This window comes from Zeus faber, assembly GCF_960531495.2.
Source record: "Zeus faber genome assembly, chromosome: 8".
Lineage (NCBI taxonomy): Eukaryota > Metazoa > Chordata > Actinopteri > Zeiformes > Zeidae > Zeus > Zeus faber.
Genome location: NC_137195.1, coordinates 24,367,060 through 24,389,542, shown reverse-complemented (window position 1 = coordinate 24,389,542; position 22,483 = coordinate 24,367,060). Strand labels below are relative to the sequence as shown.

At 43.6% G+C, this 22,483-nt stretch overlaps 2 protein-coding genes across 2 annotated transcripts in view; one reads left to right on the top strand and one right to left on the bottom strand.

Moving 5' to 3' along the window:
• The first annotated feature begins 99 nt into the window (after positions 1–99).
• mrpl13 (mitochondrial ribosomal protein L13) lies at positions 100–19,682 on the top strand. Its single transcript, XM_080005423.1, has 7 exons — positions 100–212; positions 526–649; positions 3,219–3,312; positions 10,009–10,069; positions 12,706–12,792; positions 14,103–14,224; positions 19,321–19,682. Exons 1-7 carry the CDS (start codon positions 186–188, stop codon positions 19,343–19,345), a joined length of 540 nt encoding a protein of 179 aa, XP_079861549.1. The 5' UTR covers positions 100–185; the 3' UTR covers positions 19,346–19,682.
• A 255-nt stretch (positions 19,683–19,937) lies between these two features.
• Positions 19,938–22,483, bottom strand: part of col14a1a (collagen, type XIV, alpha 1a) — a gene marked incomplete at its 5' end in the record, with an annotated part of 166,966 nt that continues 164,420 nt past the window's right edge. The window contains one exon of the mRNA XM_080004861.1: positions 19,938–21,959. Within this exon, the coding sequence (XP_079860987.1) occupies positions 21,604–21,959 (356 nt within the window). The 3' untranslated portion in view covers positions 19,938–21,603. The remainder of the gene's footprint in view (positions 21,960–22,483) is intronic.

The window sequence follows — 22,483 nt, the reverse complement described above, 5'->3', positions numbered from 1 at the left end:
TAAAAAAAAAAAAAGATGCCCTCGTTTTTTAACTTTGGTGCGACATCGACGGGAAAAAGAAACGGGACAGGGAACTGTTCGTAGTGTCACACGTTGCGGACCGGAACGACGGACCCGTCTGACGTTCACATTGGGAGGGGGTCAAATAAATTGTTGCGTGAAGATGTCTTCATAGTCCATTAAGCATGTCAAGTTTTTCTAGATCTGCTCAGGTAATTTATACCGCTCTATATCATAGGCAGCAGTATTATAAATTATGATTATGATAAGTTGATCAATAATGTGAATGAAATAAGTGATGCTATGTAACTAGCGTTGCTAATGCCATGTTGTGTGTGTTGGGAAATGATAGGTGTGTCGACCTCGCAAAATTGTGGTGGATTGTGTTCGTGTGGTCTGTTATAGATAATCCTTATTTAACGTCAGAATCCATTTGTGGCGACTCTCATTGGGAATGTAGACACCCCACCCGTTAAGGAGTGCGATTTTATTTTCAAACATTTCTCTGTCCTCTCTTTCTTACAGCAATGGGCGACATTCGCCCGTTCCTGGTTTCTGATCGACGCCAGGATGCAGCCTCCTGGGAAAGTATCTGTAATGTGCGCCATCAGGCTGCAGGGGAAACACAAACCCATCTACCATGCGCTAAGTAAGAGCGAATCAGGTTTAGCGAAAACAGCCTAAGTCCTGTCCATTATCCTCAGATAATCGTAATTTACCTCCAGCCTTTCTAGATCTGAGATTAGACATGTGATCTTCCTCGTCCGTGTTACAAGGCAACTAAATCAAGTTTCAAGATTTATATTCGTCACATGCAGTCATACAAGTATGGTGCAGTGAAATGATAAGGGGAAAACGCCAATGTCTGAAATAAATCCTGAAATAAACAAAGGAGGCAATAAATATATAATTACATTTAAATATAAATCAGTAAATATAGTTAAATACGTAAATAATTGTTTCTTATTTTAAAAAGGATGTTTTTTCAAAATACTATTGTTATTAATTTTGGGGCACTTTTATTTAATAATTTCACATTTATTTATGTAATTAAGGGGACTTACCTTAACCCTAATCCTCACAATGCCACTTTTTAATGTATTTCATGGCACATTTATTCATTCATAATGCCACATTTCCTGTCCTTGAATGCAAATGAATGTGGTGGGGTTATCGCACAGATTTAGAGCCAGTGGAGAGAGGTGAAACACCGTGCTGCCGTTGGCGCTGTCCTATGCAACACTGGTGGTGCTCAGAGCTGGTTCTCAGCTCCTGATACGTCCTCGGTTGGAATTTGCAGCCGGTAGGAAGCGGGAGCCAGTCACTGTGGAGGGCCACCACCCGGTTCCGCTTCACCAGCTGAACCCTGTGCACCACGTCTGACAGCTATTTCAACACAGTGCATGGTCCAGCCCAGAGCACTGGCTTGACAGCTTGGGGGAGAGCCCCTTCTTTCTCACTGGACAGTAGACCCACACCTGAGTCCCGGGTGCAAAGTCCGTTACCCGCCACTGGGAGTCGTAGGCTCGCTTCTCTGGGGACCCGGTGTTACTCTCTGCACCCTGGCAGCGCTTATGTTTGGACTGGAACTCCGTACCCAAGTTGACTTGTTCGGGTCGCCCCCGGAGCTGGAGGTGCGGTGGGAGCCACGCCTGGTCTACCTCCACAACCACCGTTAAAGGCTGCGGGAGGTGCACGGGTTGACCAGGCAAGTCTCAATGGACGCCGGGGCCCGACAGAAATGGGCCTACGACTCTCGCTGCTGGGAAACAGACTTTGCACCCATCTTTTCACTCTCCCCAGGTGTGGGGCTACTGTCGGAAGAGAAAGAAGGGCCTCTCCCCCAAGCTATCGAGCCAGTGGGCTGTTCCTTGCACTGTGCTGGAACAGCTGTCCGATGTGCTATACATGGTGCGGCTTCCGCTGGCTCCAACCGAGGAGGTATCGAGAGCTGAGGACCAGCTCTGACGTTAGTCCTGTTACTCCTACCACTGTTGCGGCACCACCACCACCTCTCTCCACTGGCTCTGAATATATTAGATTACCACACCCCATTCATTTGCATTTAAAGATTGAAAATGTGGCATGATAAAATAAAAGTCCCCTGAAATTAATAAAAATAGTCTTTTGAAAAAACATCCCTTTTAAAATAGAAAAATATTAATTGATTTATTAAACTATATTTTACTCATTTATATATTTATATTTACAGTTATTGATGTATTTATTGCCACTTTAATTTATTTATTAATTGATTTCATAGGCATATCAAATGGCATTCCATAGCAGTAGTCCAGTGGAGTATGTTTTACATTGTTCAGATCCAGAGTTTAGTGGAGCTATGACATGGAATGGCCACGTGATGGCAGGATACCACAAGGATCCAATAAACTTTAGGCTTCAATAAAAGTCACATTCTAAATATAGAATAATAAGAAGAATAAAAGTATTTTCCATACAGAAAATAGAATATTGATTTACCTCCTTATCGGTCTCTTATTTGGCTGAAACATTTGTCCTTTCATTTTTAATAATCCAAACACCTTTAGCCATTTGATCTCTTTGACAGAGAATGTATTGAAATTATTTTTTCCTTAACATGTACTTAATAAGATACAATTGGCTTCTCACGACAGTACAATGACTAAAAAAAGAACTGGCTTCAAATAAATGGCAGTAATTTATTATTTTCATTAACAAACATACCTGCTATTGGAACTGGGAAATATTGACTATATCAAAACTCACAATATTTGCTACAAAATGCCCTTTTTAAGATGATGCTAAGAAATATTTTGGCTATCCTTCCTCAGCATCCACTGCACTAAGAAACATTTTTACTAATCATTAAGTAATGCGGATATGATAACCAAGCAGGTATAGGTATTCATTATTCATTTCACTCTGTTTCACACAGTTGAATATAGAATATTTGATTAGGAAAATTATATTGAATTAGTCAGTTTGGAATATTGACTCACTTTACTGTAATTTTACCTTTAAGAACATTAATTAATATATCATAACATTACATTAATATATCAATATTATATTGATCTATCGTTCAGAATGGCTTGTTATGTAAATCAATTGAGATGAGAAGAAAAATACCCAGCTGATGTCTGAATCACAATGTAACAACTATTTTGAAATGTGTTAATGTGCTCTTCTTGGGGTTTGCCTTCAGTCTTGATAACAGACTGTTGTTTCTGATGCAGGTGACTGCGGGGACCACGTGGTGGTAATGAACACCAGACACATTGCCTTCTCTGGGAACAAATGGGAGCAGAAAGTCTACTCCTCACACACAGGGTAAATACAAAAAAACAATGTAAATTATTCTGACTAAAAGCTCCACTGGTAAAGTCTGTGATGCTCAGTTTGTTTGATTACTAATGGCATAATTATTTTAAGTTGTTTTGGACAAAAGTGTCAAAAGTGAGGTAAATACACAGCGACTTCCAGGATACTCTGGTTTGTGTTTAAAAACAATACCCCTCTCAGACTGCTTCCTTGCCAATAATATAATATGAAATCTGAAAACTGAGATTTATGCTAGTCTCAATTATACTTATATTGGGAGAGAGATTTTTAAGAACCCCTTTATTTTACTCATGTAGTATTTACTGTGATTCCTATGGTACATGCACAAGAAAATAAGAGAAATAAGATTTGATTTTAAAAGTGACATGTATTTAAATGTTTGCACCTTTTTTACATAGATTCAACTAAAACAAGAAAATTTAAATAAAAATTTAAAAAAGATAAATAAATAAGAACTGAAATGAAGATCTAAGACATCCTCCTGGACAGAACACAAAATTCGGCAAATCCCCCAGTTTAACAAAAAAAGAGTCCAGATCCTGTCATTTTTTGGAACTCGAACTTGATTCTAAGCCGAGTTGCGAGTAGGCCTGCCATCATCTGAGGAGGATCCACTGACCCAAGCCCTTGAATCCTGTTTATCTGGGTTTTCCATATAGACAGCTTTGCCAATCCTGACAAGAAATTCAGCAGGACGAGCACCTTCTTCCTCCTGGCTGATCCAACAACAAAAATCTCAGAATCTAACATCTCCTCCAAATCCGAAAACCACCTCTCTAGCTGTGAAAAGAAACCCACCAACCTACGACACAAAGAGGTGCTCTGTAGTCTGCTGCTCTGAACAAAAACGACATCCCTCTCCAGTGCTTGGATCTAGGTGTGCCACATCTCTGTTCTGTTCTGACAGTCAGACGGGGACACATACTTACATTCATCATCTTACTGGTCAGAAAGAGTACGGTCCTCAGGAAAAGCTCCGACCAATTAAATCTCCACCAATCTGCAAAGAGTTCTTGTTGATCAGATGCCCATCAGTTCCCCCAACCTCAGTAGATGGCCCAGCTTTACGATGCCAGCCCCATGCAGGCTGGACCTCAGGCTGGGTGATGACGGGCCCTGAGTTTCTACCCAGGGATTGAAGAACAGGGGTTCCTCAAAAGGCCATATACCTGGAGTTGCGTTGGGTTCCCGTTGGGCTTTGAAGATCTTCCAGGACTGCACCAGAGACCGGTAAAATGATGGAAATGTCATGACGGTTTCTTATGACTATATAAGGAAGGAATGTTCGTCATAGCCAAGTTGACCTGCATTCCTTAACAGAAGCTTGGCTGTATCTGACCAGCTCAGTTCCTGACAGTAAAGCAGTTTGTGTCTCTACCTGAATCCTGAAAGCCGTCACTCCGGCTTAGATATCAATGAGCCCCTGTCCTCCTTCCTGCACTGGTAGATAGAGTGCAAGCGCCTTAATCCAGTGTTGTCCAGACCAGAAAAAATCCACAATAGTCTTCTGCAATTGTTCTATTAGGCCCCTTGGTCGAGGTAAGACATTTAGTCTGTGTCAAAGGGTAGGGACAACTAAGTCGTTGGCAACCAGAACTCTCCTCCTATATGACAACTGGGGTAGCAATCATTTCCATGAAGACACCTTTTCCACTATCCCCTCCCCGATGAAAGTCTTGAATTTTGAACAAGAATTTTTCTTGGGCGATGGGTGGGGGGCATTCCTCATTGCCGAGGAAAAATCCCAAGACTTTCATCCCTTCCTTTCCGCTTCTTTCATCCCTTCACCCGGCAGGCTTGTAGCTGTCCCTCTCCACTGTCCCACCTGCAAAGCCTCGCTCTTGCTCCAATTGACTTTAGCTGAGGAGGCCTTCTGGTATAGCAGCAGGTTGTCAAATAAATCATGAACATCATCGGATGCGGATGACATCATCGCGTAGGCCGACATTACTAGTGGTGGATTGTTTTCAATGCCAGTAAGGTCAGTCCAGTTAGTTTATTTCTTATTTGGCAGAGAAGTGGTTCAATGGCTAAAGAAAATAACTGACCGGAAATGGGACAGCCTTGTCTAACCCCCCTCATCACCGGAAATGGTCTACCTAACCCACCACCCACTTTAACAAAACATGAAGCGTCGTTATACAAATGCCCTATCAGTGACATAAACCAAAACCAGAATCCCTAAGTGTAGAAAGAAAAAAAAAAAAAAAAAAAAAAGCATGGTCAACACAATGAAAAGTGTTTTCTTGATCGACATTATACATTTTACATAAATCAAAAATATCCCTCATTAAAAAGATTATCCATGATACTGTAGATCTCTCAGGCATGCAGTAAGACTGGTCCTGATGAACCAGTAGTCCCAAATGTTATTTTAGTCTGTTTGCAAGTTTTTGAAAAGATCTTATAGTCGGTGCAAAGAAGGGCTGCTGGTCTCCAGTTTTTCATCAGCGTGAGGTCACCTTTATTTCACAGCAGTGTTAAAACTGAATGCAGACAGGAAGCTGGTGGTGAGCCATTCCTGACACTCTCCAACAGCACCTCCAGCATGTCCTTACCCACCAAGTTCCAACAATGTTTATGGAACTCCACTGTAGGGCTGAATGATTAAATAAATTCAAACCGACATCGCAATGTAATTGAACGCAATTTTCAAATTGCAAAGGCTGCGATTACAAATAAATAAACAAGTGTTTGTTTGTTTTTATATGTTACATGATTGCGGCTCTTAAAAGTTTTATTTTAAATTAAATAAAAACATTTCTAAAAGGGTATTTCATTAAATTATGTCTGAGACATTGTCTGCAGTATTCAAAACTTAATTTCCTATTAGACGCATCAACCTATGATTGCTTCGAGAGAGAGAGAGAGCACATCTATAGAGATCTCTTTCCTGGTAGTTATCAATGGCTGATCACCTTGTTTCTACCGGCAAATTTATTATTTATTATAAATTATGCATATGAAATTATATCATTGCCGTAAATAAGTAATAACCTGGAGCCGCTACTTATACCGGACCAACCGCGCCACGCGAGACCACCGTGTCCAAATCCTCCATCGGCTTCCACGCTAAAAGCACCACAACAGCTTCCATGCAATTAATAAGTATAAAAAAACATTTTTTATATCAATCAGCAGCTTTTATTTAAGCCATCTAACTTAATCTAAGTGCGATATTCCAGAGAACACGGCATCAGTGCGACAAAAACCCAAGCTGCAGCAGATGTGCACAGTATAGTCTGCTCGTCGCTTTCTGTACGTAGCTCCCGATTTGCCATCTATCCGTATATATTTGTACATAATTTGGGTATAATAATACATTTGTGGTTGCAATGGTAATAAAAACATGGTAATAATAATAAATTGCAATTATTGCATCATGTTTTTCATTCCTTAATAACATAATCCTAGCAGCCTAGGATCCTAATCCTTGTGAAACTTAATTGTTTTTTTCTTTTAACAATGTGCCACCAGAGTTACTACTTGTGATTTAATTAGATTCAATGTCCTGGATTTCCTGTTCTTCTTGTGTATGGTGAACTTCAGTTTGGATGAGGAATGAGCAGTGTATTATTAGCAAAAAACCCTTATTTGCACCTTCCCCACCTCCTACCATTGATTTAAATAATCAAATTGCGTTCTTTTTCCTCCCCAGATTCCCTAAAATAATTCAAATTTTTTTTTTTTTACAAAAGACCCATCTTGCAGTCATTTGGTACTACAATTCCAGAAAGAATTATGTTTTTTGGTTGGTGAAGGACATAAATCTACTAAGACTAGTAGTAGACTGATGATCTGTAAAACCTACTGGGAAAAATGTTGCTCCTGACTAATCCGCTGTGGAAATTTTTGGTGATGTGTCTAGCCTGGCAGCACTAACCCTGTTACCCAAGACCTCCACCCATGTTGCCTTGATACCGTGGACGGTACCGCGAGTGGAGGGATCTGTGTGAACACATAGTTAAAACAAGGCTGTTCTCAATCAGCTGAGCAACGAATCGTTCCTCTTTCAGGAAGACAACCATTGCTTTATTCATCATCAACACAAAGGACAGATTCCCATGTCCCACTTCCTCCTCCACAGCCAGGAGGACCTGCTCCACACTGACGTCTCGGGCGGCTGCCCAGAAGTGACAGGCTTGGTGTACTAGACGCCATGGCCGCGACACACACCACAGCAAACAAACAGCTGTTTATCCACACTTCACAAACAGCTAATTATATAACCAAACCATACGTAATGTAGGAAAATAACAGAAAACGAGAAACTGAAGAGATCGCTGAAGTTCAGTGTCACTCACTGTCACCAGCCGCACCACTCGCAGAGAGAGAGAGAGATTTTAAAAACCTCTTTATTTAACTAATGTAGTATTTACTGTGATTCCAATGGCATGTGCACAAAAGAATAAGAGCGAGAGAGAGAGGGATGCCCTGTGGGCCCACCACCTGCACGGATAGGCGTGGGGTTGGGTGCAATGCCAGCCGGGCGGCGGGCAAAGGCGGGGGCTGGGGTCTGCTGATCCTTGGCATTGCAGACTAGTTCTAGGGACGTGGCATGTCAATGGGAAGGGTGAGAGTTCCCGGGTGGGTGTGGGGATACTCACGAGTCGCCTCTATGCGACTACAAGTTGCTAAGGGAAAAGCTCTGACTGTTGTGTGTGCTTATGCACCGGACACCAGTTCAGAGTATTCAGCCTTCTTGGAGTCTCTAGGTGGCGTCCTGGAACGGGCTCCGCCTAGGGAGTCTTTAGTTCTGCTGGGAGACTTCAACGCTCACATCGGCAACGATGGAGAAACCTGGAAGGGGGTGATTTGGAGGAACGGCCTGCCTGATCTGAGTGGATGCCTTTTCAGTGTTGCTTGGATGTAGGGTACAGTCCCTGTGGAGTGGCAGACCGGGGTGGTGGTTCCCATTTTTAAAAAGGGTGTGCTCCAATTATAGGGGTATCACACTGCTCAGCCTCCCCGGGAAGTTTACTCCAGGGTGCTGGAAAGGAGGCTCCGGCCGATTGTCAAACCTCAGACTCAGGAGGAGCGATGTGGATTCCGTCCTGGACGTGGAACAGTGGACCAGCTCTTTACCCTTGCAGGACTGCTGGGGGGTTGTGGGAGTTTGCCCATCTAGTCTACATGTGTTTTTTGGACCTGGAGAAGGCTTTCGACCGTGTCCCTTGGGGGATCCTGTGGGGAGTACTGAGGGAGTATGGGGTACCGGGGCGTTGGTACGAGCCATCCGGGCCTTGTAAAATTAATGTGAGAGCTGTGTTCGTATTCCCGGCACAAATTCAAACACGTTCTCAGTGGGTATTGGCCTCCGCCAAGGTTGCCCCTTGTCCCGATTCTGTTTGTGATATTCATGGACAGGATCTCAAGGCGCAGCCGCGGTGAGGAGAGTGTCCGGTTTGGGAACCTCAGAATTGCATCTCTGCTTTTTGCAGATGATGTGGTTTTGTTGGCTTCATCAGACCGTGACCTCCAGCACACACTGGGGCGGTGTGCAGCCGAGTGTGAAGCGGTCGGGATGAGAGTCAGCACCTCCAAGTCTGAGGCCATGGTTCTCTGCCGGAAAACGGTGGATTGCTCCCTCCGGGTCGGGTGCGAGTTGCTGCCCCAAGTGAAGGAGTTCAAGTATCTTGGGATCTTGTTCACGAGTGAGGGGGAAATGGAGCGTGAGATGGACAGGCCGATCGGTGCGGCGTCAGCAGTGATGCGGGCGTTGTACCGGACCGTTGTGGTGAAGAGGGAGCTGAGCCGGAAGGAAAAGCTCTCAATTTACCAGTCCATCTACGTCCCAACCCTCACCTATGGTCATGAGCTTTGGGTAGTGACCGAAATAACAAGATCGCGAATACAAGCGGCCGAAATGAGTTTCCTCCGTAGGGCGGCTGGGCTCAGCCTTAGAGATAGGGTGAGGAGCTCTGAGTAGAGCCACTGCTCCTTCGCGTCTAAAGGAGCCGGTTGAAGGTGGTTCGGGCATCTGATCAGAATGCCTCCTGGGCGCCTTCCTTTGGAGGTTTTCCGGGCAAGTCCAACTGGTAGGAGACCACGGGGTAGACCCAGAACACGCTGGAGGGATTATATATCCCAGCTGGCCTGGAAACACCTCGGGGTCCCCCAGGAGGAACTGGAAAACGTTGCCAGGCAGAAGGGGGCCTGGAGCTCCTTGCTCAGCCTGCTGCCACGTGACCCGGCCCCGGATAAGCGGAGGAAAATGGATGGATGGATGGATGGATGGATGGAGAGAGACATGTAGATACAGTGAGAGAGCGTTCTAAGAAATCCTTGTACTTAAACCTCCAATGTCAAAAATCGTAAATTAGTACTCGCTACAGAAACAATTCTCAATGGAACAAAGTCATTTTGGTTGATTACAAAAAGTAAGGTCAGAAGCCTTCATGAGAGAGTAGTTCTTATCTCTTGCCCTTGTGTAAAGCCAGACTTCCTTGGTTCTTGAATATCTGGTAGTTCTCATTCTTTATCAATCTGATGGAGGCCAAAAATATGACCTTTGGGCTTAGTTTGCCACACTGTGCATGATGCAACCTTTTTTTAACCATGTTCATCAACGTGACACTACATCCACCGAGTTTCAAATACATGCACTACTTCATCAAATCATTATATTCATGTTGAGGGGCCACGTTCAATTGAGTAACATTTTTCTCTCCTTTTGCTCCAAAGTTATCCGGGAGGATTCAAGCAAGTCACGGCCGCCCAGCTCCATCAGAAAGACCCCAAAGCTGTAAGTATTTTTCACGGCTGTTTCCCCCCCTTATGTTGAAACCAGCCAGAGGTCAAAAACGGTTCCCCTGCTTAGTAGTTTTCTTTAATTAAAAAATTAAACTGGCTGTGATACCTTCTACCTCGGCACCGCTGTGCAGAGGAGATTTCCAGTGGTTTGACACTTACAGAATCCTTCCGTTCTACTCGCATATTAATCCTAAAACACACTGGAAACGGGATTAGAGCACAGTAACTGGGAGCGGGTGAATGTCATTTACAGGATAAATCCTAGGGTTCTCTACGTGTTGCATATTTATGGTTTTGGGGTTAGGGGCTTAATTTCTTGGCGTCTTTATCGACACACGGTGATAACTGCAGGCAGGGCCTTCATCGACGTGACCCAGAGCTGTAACAAACCGCTGGCGTCCCCCCTCATGTGGTGAAACACAGGTAATCCCTCGCATCATTTATCCTGTGCACCGTATGACATTTTGTGTATTCTTTATATTTATTAATTATAAAATTTTTCCTTCACTTTTTTTTTTCTATTTTTTACTATTTTCATTCTACATTTTTTTCCCTCATTATTTTATATATTTTTTATGCTCATGGTCTGTCGTGAAATGCACCAATAACTCACCATTTCTGATTTTTGTAAGGTGAGGTCACGGTTTGTGAGTGCCAGTCCCACGTCGACCCGTTCAGTCGATTCCATCTGTGATGTAATTGAATTGACGTGTTTTTAAGCGAGTTGGAGGCTGCACACAGGGCTCTCTTTGTTCGCTGAACGCAGTCCGTACACATTGCATTAAATGTTCTGTTAATCTTAGATTTTTGCCCATATTGGCACACCGGAGATTTTTAAATCACAGCTTATTTAATAAATGCTCCTGCGCACGCATGCCAATATTTCTTCAACGTTTATCCAAAGAAAACTTGAATACACTCCGGCCCCATGTCGGTTCCATTCACATTGTTTTATATTGTTAAAACCAGGAAGTCGAGCACTGACGACGACGGGAACTGAGGGGAAATTGTATTTATTTTTGTTTTAATGTCTATTTTTTGGATTTTACCTTTATTTTACCAGCCTCGTCTCAAATCTCTAGATTCAAAATCACTTTTACAGGCGACCTGGCCAAGAAAGCAGCAATCCAGTGTTTTTGAATACATAAAAACATAACCTATAAAAGTCAGTGCAGTACAATATAAAACCACATTTACACCTTGAAAGTAGTGGAAATCCGGGAGGTGAAACAATTACAAACATCTCTTTAAACCTGTTCAGAGAGTTAAATCCTGCGAGTTCAGGTGATGGACGGGCCAGAGAACTGTAACTCAGTTCTTTCCTGGGGGACTTCCAACAAAATGCAGCGATTTGACCGAAGGCCATAGATGTTATGTGACCTTTGGACAAAATAGCTACATAGGTACAGTAGTTTTGGAGTCTACCTAATATGGCCTTATAAATAAAAGTAATAATGCTTAAGTCTCCTCCCTATATATACATATACAAAATATAACCATAATCTGAAACTGGCATAAAAGGGGCTGAAACAAGTTGTTTCCCGTCATTGCAGGAAAAACAACACTTATTGTGAAAATCAAAACCCAGTTTGAGCTTCATCGGTTTTACAAGACCATCTACTCTATGTGCTGCTTAAATGTCAGACACACATCGAAGCAAAAACCCAGGTAATTGAATGTTGGAACCCAGAGAGTCTGAGGTTTCAACTTGGATTCTGAGAAAAATCATCAGCTCGGTCTTCTCCGCCTGAGTGTCTTGTTCGGCACAGGCCGCGACTCGGATTTGGCCGTTCAATGCGAATATGAACGGGACGCGGCGATCGGGGCGCACGCGGACAATTCACACATATAAAAATATATTTATAATTCCTCGTTGAAATGTCATCCCTGTGCATTTATTAAGCTTCTGTTTCATCCTGTTATCGTAGTGCACACTGACTGACGGAAAAAAGAAAACGAATAAAGTGCTGCCACCCCATCGGTAAACCACTGTGCCACGGTTATACGTTTTCACCGCGGTAAGAAAGAATTCATACCGTCACAGCCCTAATCAACGGTCTGTTTTTTTCGTTTCCATGTGGCGAGCCGTCGAACGAAGCCCATTGACCCCTACTTTGTTCCCAACCCATAAATGGTCATAAATGAAGACAACACGACGGCTCTCCGTGAGCGTTGTAATCAGACCTCTGGCCACAGGCTTGTGTTCCGACTGCGGTTAGCCGGGCAGATGCAGCCGCTTGTCAGATTTTGCCTCATTGCAGCATCCCGAGGCCAACGCTGTTCTTTTCCTTTCCTCTTTTTCTTTGGTTCAACGACGGCGTCCAATGCCTACCTCCAAGTTGAACTTGCTCGCTTAACCTGTTCGTCAGCTCGAGCCCCTCAGAAATAGAATACCGTGGCTTCAAAAGTCCCCGAAATAAATAAATAGACAGCGCTCCCGTTGAGTTGCTTTTGATTCCTTGTGAAATCAGCGCATGGGCTCGGTCCAAGCGTCATGAAGTATTTCCTTCATGTTAGGGGGGGGGAGAGGAAAACAAAATGAAAAAGCCAAGTATCCTGTTACATTCAGCCACAGGGACGACCCCTCACGCCTCCGCTCATACGCCCAATCGTCTTTCCTCCCTCCAGATAGTGAAGTTGGCGGTGTACGGCATGTTGCCCAAGAACCTGCTGAGGCCCAACATGATGCAGCGGCTGCACCTCTTTGCCGATGACGTAAGTCTCTCTCTCTTTCTCTCTCGCTCTTTGGCTTTGACACTCTTCTCTCGTTGTCCCTTGGTCTATATCCTTTCTATATCGGCGTTCAGGCTTACCAAACACTATGTCATATTGAATTCCTAAGTATAGAGTCCTGCTGAGGTTCTAGTTGGGTTAGAGCCATGTTTAAGTGTTTAATTGACACTGTTTTCTCTGCGATTTTATCATGGCTTTTTTTGACCTGGTTTTCACCTTTTCATTTCTTTTCATACGTTACATTATGTATTTTATGCCTGACGTGAGGACTTTGAATTGCCCTTGTGTACGAAAGCAGGGGGTCTGCCAAATCTTTTATCTTAGTTTTGTTCTTGAAAACCTTGTTTTATTTGTGAAACTAGAGAAAAGGTGGATTTCACCCGTTTTTCTCGACACACAGGCCATCAAGGACCAGCTCGAGATGGAAAACCACCGTACTAAGAGTAGTCAAACCCGGAGCAGATGATACTAAGAAGCCTAAACAGCACTTCAAACCCTATTTCAGATTTATAAAACCTTTGTTCTCTTCGTGGAAAAACAGGAATGTGGATTTCACACAGACTGCTCTGTCTCGCCAAGGCACTATGGGATATTTAGCTTTTAGTTTCATTACAAGCAGGAAACGACAAGATATAAGTCTAAAATAAAAACACACCTATTCGAGAGACGCTGCACAGTGGGAGGGAGGGGGCGGAACCGTCTCTTAGTAATGGTTACTCTTTTAGTTTCATACAGGTAGGAAACTAACGAAAATAAATCTAAAAACACCGGGGAACCATAAGCATCATAAAGCATATGAATAGGTCAATAAGGAATAATAAATATGTTATTATAGGCCACACAACATTTTATAACAAAAAAAAAAAAGCTAGGGGGTCCCTGCTCTGTCTCTCTATGCACCAAGGGCTGCAGGCTGAAAATGGTTGAAGACCCCTGACGTCATGTAATGTCAGCCTCCCTTAGCTTGCCTTGTATAAACTCCACAGCCACCGTGAGAAAGCTTGATCAAAACTCTCTCCACCGCATTACCTAACTTTTTCTAGATGTCTTTTTTTACATAATGGAGGTCGCGTTGTACCAATCTGCTCTAGTTCAGCTGCAGCAGCGAAGCGTCACGTTGCAAACACGCTCCGATGCTGCGCAGTTCATCGGCAGATATTTTCCCCCTCGGATCGTTGCTTTTGCTGCCTGAGTCAAAGCCTCCACGGGCGTCACCTAGGATGGAGAGACGCTCAAGAGTTTTCCCTGCGTGCGCTCATCATTTTCCTCCGCACCCGCCCCGTGTTCTCCAGGCGCTGCCGGAGGAGATCCTGGCCAACCTGACGGAGGAGCTGCCCCAGCCCAGAGAAATCCCCCGGAAGCTGAGCGAGTACACGCAGGAAGAGGTCGACGCCTTCCCCAGGCTGTGGACGCCGTATGTACACCTAGATACACACACAAAGGATTTATATACACAGCACAGTGCACATACATGTTTCGTTTCGACACACACACACACACACACACACACACACACACACACACACACACACACACGAAAGCTTTATTAAACACACTATTCTTTAAGATCGGTGATTCACATGCTTCTTGTTCCCATCTACTTTTTCACTCACCATTAGGAAGGAATAATGCACAATACACACACGCACACACACACACACACACACACACACACACACACACACTCTCTCTTCAGCTCTCGAGGCCTGTACCAGCCCGGGACAGCCAGAAGGGGGGAATCTTGAACTATGTAGCAGATCCATAACTTCAGCAGAGGTTTACAAATTGATGTGACTCGCCAGATCTCAGGCTGGTTCCTATTGAAGTACTGCCAGAGTGCCCCTGAGCTATAGACTCCAGCTCTCTCGTAATTGCAGATTAAAGAAAATATACAGTAGTGTTGTCTCACAAAGGTTAAGCTGTGTTTATCCGCAATATTCTGGTTCTATCGGAGTCTGTGTGTAATGAAGATAAATTATAGAGAGCCGGACTGTCGAGACAAACCGGTCTTTGATACTTTAGAGTCTAAACATGAAGTCCTGCAGGTGCTTGAAGTGCTTTAATTCCAGCCCTCAGAAATCCTTGGGGGAAAAAAACCCAATTGTGAATCATTGTGATTGTCAACCTGTAATATTGCCCCTGGTTTTGTTACTCAAATCGTAATGTAATAAAACATTTTTCAGAATCACTTTTCGACAGATTATGCCAGGGAAATGTCAATTTAATCCAACATGCTTGGAAATAGTCACTTATAATAGCAGATGACAATGAGATTATTTATATATATACATTTTTGTTTGTTTGTTTATTTACACTGTTTACTACTAAAATAAATAATAGACATTGAGACTAATTATATTATATTTGAATTAATAAATATCACATTAAAAATGGATTATATTTGTTTTGTGTGAGGTCCTTGAAAAGGGAAAAAGATTGCTTAAAAAGTACTTGATAGTCCTAAATGACAAAATGATAGAATGTCGTTTTGTAACGGCAGAATGAACCCTGGTGAATACAGAATGAATGAGGATAAAAATCCGACTTATCTGTTCTCTGCAGATCAGTTATATATAATCTGATTTACTATTGTCAGGTGTAACTTCCCCTTCAAATTCCTGAAGAGAAACGAGAACTGCACGGCAGTAGCACATGAGGATGCATCGAACAATCTAGAAAAACCAATAGAATCCAATGGAAAATTAATTTATTTTAATCCGCCGCCCCCGTGTTTTTTTTGTTTTGTTTTTTTCATTCGATTTTATTTTATTTTACGTATTTATTTTCTCACCTCGCCACACTTGACAAAATGCAAGAGAGCATGAGATATCCGCCCTAATCAGATTCATGGCTTTTCCTGGGCGCGGTGTTTTCCGCTTGGAGATTAGATTGACATTGAGCGTGACCCGCAGCGCGGCGACGTGATAATGTAGTCGCGTCCCGTTTGAAACATCACCCCGACGGGTTAACCGAGATACATCCAGAAAAATGACAGCGCATATATTTTCGGGATGGTATCTGTGGTGGATGTCGAGTCCATAATTGTAGATGTGGCACCTCGGCGTCCGAGGCGATGGTTCTGGAATATTGAACGGCACAAAGTTTTTGGAACGTCGTCGTTAAACTAGTTTATACTCTTTTAAACAATTAACCTGCATGTCCCGCCCATTTGAACTCCGTTGTACGGAGGTCGGCAACGGTTTTAACGGTCCGACGATAAAAAACATAAATACGGCCTGATGTATTTATATTTATCATATCTTTAACTGCAGTGAACTACTCCATTGAGGTTAGGCCTATGTTTCGTTTCACCGTAATACCTTTTTTTCGCCTGTACAGGCTCGACACACACGCGCACACGCGCACGCACACACACACACACACACAGAATGATGGATTTACTTATTTAGTGCTATCCCTGACCCCTGCAACCCCTGCTCATCTCGCGTGTGTGTGTGTGTGTGTGTGTGTGTGTGTGTGTGTGTGTGTGTGTGTGTGTGAGTGAGGGATGCAACGGTACAGAGTATGTTATCGAACCCCTCGGTACGCACACGTGAACCGCAAGTATAACGATATCACGGTAGAAGAGGCTTTGGCGCAGCGTGCAGCGTGCTGCTTCCCTGTGAATCCACTGTTGGCGCTCCATGTGCAGCATTTCACTATTTTTGCAAGGTCTATTATTTATTATTATTATTTTTTTCAACAGCGCGATGCTACGTGAGCCTTTTACATAGAAACACAAGATAAAATTACATAGAAATGTTTTTCTAAAGAGTGCAATCAATTTAAATGTATTTTGTGAGTCTACATTGTAGCAGAAAGCTGCAAAGAGCTGCTGTTTGATTTGTTTATTGATCCAGACCCGTTTCAATTACAAAGAACAAACATATATGTAATTAATGCAATACAGTACAAACATATCCCACTGACTAGTTTCAACAGATACAGTGGAAGCTCACATTTCAATTATACTTTGGCGCTTGGCGGGATTCACACATCCAGCTCCTCTGGGTAATTTCAGGGTTGCGGTGCATAGATGAAAGCAGCTTTAGACTCTCCCCCGGGGACCCGCCCCCTAGACACCTGGGCCAATTACCCACTAGCCTGTACACCTCCCCTCCTATCAGATGAACTTATGCAAATTATAACAACCCACCAATGAACACTACTATATATATATACAAAATGTAAAAAGTTCACGCTACAGTGATATTATATCATGAAAGTAGGGCATTTAAGTAGAAGCATGCAATGGTGATTTCCTCATCTCAAACTATTTATTGAAACAAAAGCCAACAACAGTGGTGGGTTTACCACAACAAAAAATGTCAACGTCTCAATAACTTGTCATGTGCCCTCGAGCATCGATTACAGCTTGACAACCACATCTCATGCTGTTCACAAGTCGACTTATTGTCTGCTGAGGCCTGGCCCCCCACTCTTCTTGAAGGGCGGCCCTCAGGTCATTGAGGTTCTGGGGTACAGAGTTTTGAGCCTCTACACGGCGACTCAGCTGATCCCATAGGTTTTCAATGGGATTCAGGTCTGGAGAAAGTGCAGGCCACTCCATTTGAGGTGCCCCAGTCTGCAGCAGCCGTTCCCTAATGATGCCACCTCCATGAGCTGGAGCATTGTCGTCCATGAAGATGACAATGACTGGATAAATGATGTTATTCGGGTAGTATGGCCTTGTCACTGTACCATTCACAAAGTGTAGGGCAGTTCTGTATTGACTAGACACACCTGCCCACACTGTAACACCACCACCACTAAAGGCTCGTCTGGTGACAACAGTAGCTGATGCATAGCGCTCTCCTTGACGTCTCCAACATCGTTGGCGTCCATAATTTCTGCTCAACGTGAATCGACTTTCATCAGAGAACAGCACTGAGGCCACTGGTGCCTCGTCCAGCGGAAATGCTCCCTGGCCCGTGCAAGACGATGATGCCTGTGCCTGGTGGTGTGGTCAGGTACCATTGCAGGTCGTCTAGCACACAGACCACGCTGATGTCAACGGTTTTGAATGGTCGGATGTGACACTCTGGTGTCTCTCACCTCCCTTAAATGTGCCTGGAGTTGAGTGGCATTCATCATCCGGTTCCACAGGGCACTGTTCACAATGAGGCGCTCATCAGTGTGGGATGTGGCCAAAGGACGTCCACTTCTATGCCTTTCTGTGACTCTTCCAGTCTCTGTATCTCTGTTGCAACCTGCTGATGACACTCTGTGACACTCTAAGCTCAATGGCCACTTCCCTCTGAGAACATCCTGTTTGAAGCCTCACAATGGTGAGATACTGTTGATCAATTGTTAGGTGTCGTCTTGGTCTCATGATGTCAAAATGTGAACAGCATGATGAAGAGGACTGTTTAAATACCAATTCTAATTGAACCAGGAAATGTATTGGTCGATTCATGGATCAAACACCTGTTGTGAATTTTGTGAGAGAACAGCAAGTTGTGCAAAAAGTACTGAAACATTGAACAGTTGGACATGTGCATTCAAAAGTTTAGAGAAGGTTCATCATGCATTTTAGGTTCATCCTGAAATTTCACCCGAAAGCCGAATATCCCTAACTTTGTGTGTGTGTGTGTGTGTGTGTGTGTGTGTGTGTGTGTGTGTGTGTGTGTGTGTGTGTGTGTGTGTGTGTGTGTGTGTGTGTGTGTGTGTGTGTGTGTGTCTGTGTGTCTGTGTGTGCATATATGTATACTGTATATGTATGTATATATGTGTGTGTGTGTGTGTGTATATATATATTTTTTTTTTTTCCTTTTTATATATATATAAAGATACCGAAACGGTACTATTACCATGGCCCAAAAACCGTGATACACACCGAACCTTGGGCCCACTGTACCATTGCATCCCTAGTGTGTGTGCATGTGTAACTGTGTGTGTGTTCACTCATTGCTGTCACTGTGTGTGTATAGTGATGAATGAACCGCTTCATAATGTTGATGGCTTCAATCTTGTCAACCAATCAATGCGCCCGCTGTCCCTGCAGCCAAGGGCAATCGGTTTTTTTTTCAACTTTATTTTATTTATTTATGAGCAACACGGACCTTTGCATGGTTAATATTCACAAGGACCCCCATCTCTACATCATTTTAACAACTGTGTGTTGTGGTTTGGGTCTTCAAGGGCAATTCAATCATAGGCCTTTATTAAAACATAATTAATATTCATAAAAAAAGAAAACCTTGGCGAGCAGATGGATAAGCGAATAATTATTATTGGACATACCTTTCACACATACACACATACACACACACACACACACACACGCACATTCATAATGACGCTCTATTAGCGAGACAAACGCGTGCAGGGTAGAGAGTAGAAAAACAGATGCGGCGGTCTGCCCAATCTGCTCCACAGAAGAGGAAGATCAAATCTGTCTGGTTTCTCTGCTCCCGCTCTCTCCCCGTTTGCTCCCTTTCCCCATTTTCTGTGCGTCCGCCGGCAGTCCTTGATATTTATTTCCTTATATTTATTTTTTTTCTATCTCAGACCCCAAGACTACAAAATGAAGTGAAGGCTGGAGCCCCCGCCCGAGTTTGACCACCAACCCCCCCCCCTCCGCCCCCAGGCCGGAGAGACATCGCGTCACCCGCCGGAGAGACGGCACGGAAGTCCGTCTCAGCTCGGAACAGAATCGGTTTGAAAACTTCATACGGGAAAAAGTCGACTTTTTAATGTTTCTCTAAACGGGGAGGGGAAGCATTGGCTTCAGTGGAACTTGGGTCGAGACTCAAACCTGCACGGACCTCTCTGCTTTTCTTTTGTATCTTCTGTTCATGTCACGTCTATATTCCTTTGTCAATTTGTTGTTATTTTACTTATATTTTATATCGTTAAACCGAATAAACACATCGTCCAAACCTCTTGTTCAGCAGTGATTTTCTTTTTTTCTTCTTCTCCCCCTTCTTGTTATGAATCACTTCATTTCAGACACGTCGCGTTAACGTTTCAACAAGCTACTACTGTGGTACGCCATTTTTTTGACCATATAAACTTTTAACACCCAACTTAACAACGCGGCACCTCGTGTCATAACGGTTTTATTAGGTATAAAAAAAACAAAAAAAAAAAACAAGAAAAAAGAAAAATAAATAATATTCTGTTGTGCCAAGGGGTTCGGTGGTGAGGCGCATTCCTTGGGGAACTGGTTTTCGAGTCCAACTGTTTTCAGTTCCAAACAGACCAAAAACATTTGTCATGTTTATTCATTTGAATTTCCTTTTTTTTTTCTTTTTTTTTTGTAATTGATTTTTGTCTGGGGCAGCAGTGCAAGTTGGACAGACTTTCACACTTGGTGGGGTGAAATCCTGAACTCTTCTTGTTTCTCGACCAGGCCAGACTGGACCAATCACTCCCAGGAAGCGACAAACTCAATCCTCTAAACTTGGAAGTCGACCCGAGCGCCCGGTTTGGACAAAAGTGGCCTTGAAGCCGTAGACGTCAGCAAGCAGCTTCCACAGTGAACAGGCCTCGCTTTGCATAAGGATGTCGGACAAACAGGAAGAACCGAATGTGACGGCAAGATGAGAAACAACAGATATGCATCTGAAAACTGATCAAACCTTTCTCAATCATTAGGCGAACCATAATTTGGGTCTAAGATAATGACATATTGAAGGACAAAATCACAAAAACACATTTTCTCGTATAAAAAAAACGATACATTGAAAATTATTCCGTTCCACGGTGTTAAGATACCGGTAAAATCTAAAAACAAAACTAAGATTGCTTCAATGTAGACATGATCCCCATAATGATTAAATGCAACTGTTGTTGTTTCAGTCAACATGCAAAGAAAAGCCACATGGCAAACACTCAAATATTTGAATTAACACTTTGAATTTTTACACATCAAAATAAACGAGACGTAGCGGGGGAAACAAAAACGGTGGCTTCCAACAGCCTGTACAAATTCAACATCATTATGCTTCCTTTTTTTTTTTTTTTTTTTTTAAACCAGCTACAAAACGAAACAACGTAGAAAACAAAAAACAAACAAGAAGCATACGTCCATTTTTATGCTCAATCGTGACATGCAGTTTCACAACAAAACAAGCTTTTTAGCGCTGAAGTCAGCTGTGGATGGTGGATGGACTTTACTTTTACTTTTAAATCTCCACTCAACGGTACAAACAGAAATCAGGCACTTTTTCAGACCGCCCCTTCTCAAGAGTCAACTGGGCTGTTTACAATGCTAGTGTGTGTGTGTGTGTGTGTGTGTGTGTGTGTGTACACTTTTACTATACTTGTGAGTGTGAGAGAAGAGAATCGTATAAAAAGCCCTCCCGATTGCATGTCCCTGTATTACGAAGTATTGAGATTTTATATTGAAAACTTGGGAAACAATGAAAAACAATGGTCCTTTCCAATGAGGATGCACACATTATGAGCCTTCTAAAGATAATGCACATGAAGTCTTAACAAGTTCCATTTCAAACCATCGTAGAAATTGCATTAATTAAGATAACCATCAGAAATACAATAAATACAAGTTGATTGACTCACAGTTAACATGTACAATGTAAATATCAAATATCGGTGTGCAGTTAAAAAAAAATCAAATAAAATCACAATACTTAACTGAATCATGAATTTTTCTCCCATTCAGAGTGCTGTGTGTGTGTGTGTGTGTCTGTGTGTGTGTGTGTGTGTGTGTGCGTGTGTGTGCGTGTGCGTGCGTGTGTGTGCGTGCTCGCAATGTCTGTAGAATCCTGTGTTTCGGAGCTTCTGGAGCCCTTGCGGTGCGTCCCGACCGTCCCATCCTTCCGTCCTTTACGCCCGTTCCTCCTCGCTCTCCTCCATCACGACCACATCGTTGCCCTCCGACGTGGCCTCGACGTGGCGGGCGAACCGCTGAGCCACGCCCGGCGACCTCAGCTCCACGTCCTCCGACTGGTAGCCAGCCCTGGGGCGGTACTGGTGGCTGCCGTAGGGCTGCGGAGCAGCCTGCCTGGGGTAGTGCTGAGGCGGGTAGCCGCGGTAATACGGGTCTCGCTCTTCCTCTTCCTCTTCTTCTTCCTCCCCGTCTTCCTCCCCCTGGTCGTTGTTGTAGGCCACTGCTTCAGCGTTGTACGGCTGATTGTAGGGCGGGTTGTAGGGCTGGTAGCCACCATGAGGCAACGGTTGGACTGGGATTGGATGGTGGGGATATTCTGGAGTCAGTGTGGGGGACATATGCAAACTGCTACCAGAGCTACTCCTCAAACAACTGCAATTTAAGGACTGATTCGAGGAGGAATTCATTTGTTGTGGTAACAAGAGTGTCGCCTTCAATGCCACTACGGCCACCGCTGGGCCAGGGATTGGGTGTAACAAGTCTGTTGTTCGAAGGGTTTAAGTTACTTAGCAAGATGGAAAGCAGGCTCTTGAGAGTCTAAGCGGCAGCACAGAAGCAGAGAACAAAAGACGGATACAATTTGTCGGGTTGAAACCCCAGAGAGTTAAGCTCGCACGTAGAAATTGAATGGAAACCTCGGCTTGTTGTACCAATTGAAACGAATGTCTCTCCTGTTTAGACTCCCTACCGGGCAGGTGGAGTTTGTCTAGGTGCTGAGGCAGAAAGTCACGTGCAGCCATGCAAGCGTAGTTGAGCGTTAGCGCGTCGGGCATTAAGCTCGCTTTGCGCTGGGAGCAGAAGAAAAGCCTAACTGGC

Bases quoted from the DNA above. Each gene is read 5' to 3' on its own strand.
- mrpl13 (XM_080005423.1), top strand. From the start codon at position 186: ATGTCAAGTTTTTCTAGATCTGCTCAG. The intron at 3,313-10,008 runs GTAAATACAAAA...TTTGCTCCAAAG, and splicing joins GTCTACTCCTCACACACAGG to TTATCCGGGAGGATTCAAGC. The intron at 14,225-19,320 runs GTATGTACACCT...TTTCTATCTCAG, and splicing joins TTCCCCAGGCTGTGGACGCC to ACCCCAAGACTACAAAATGA.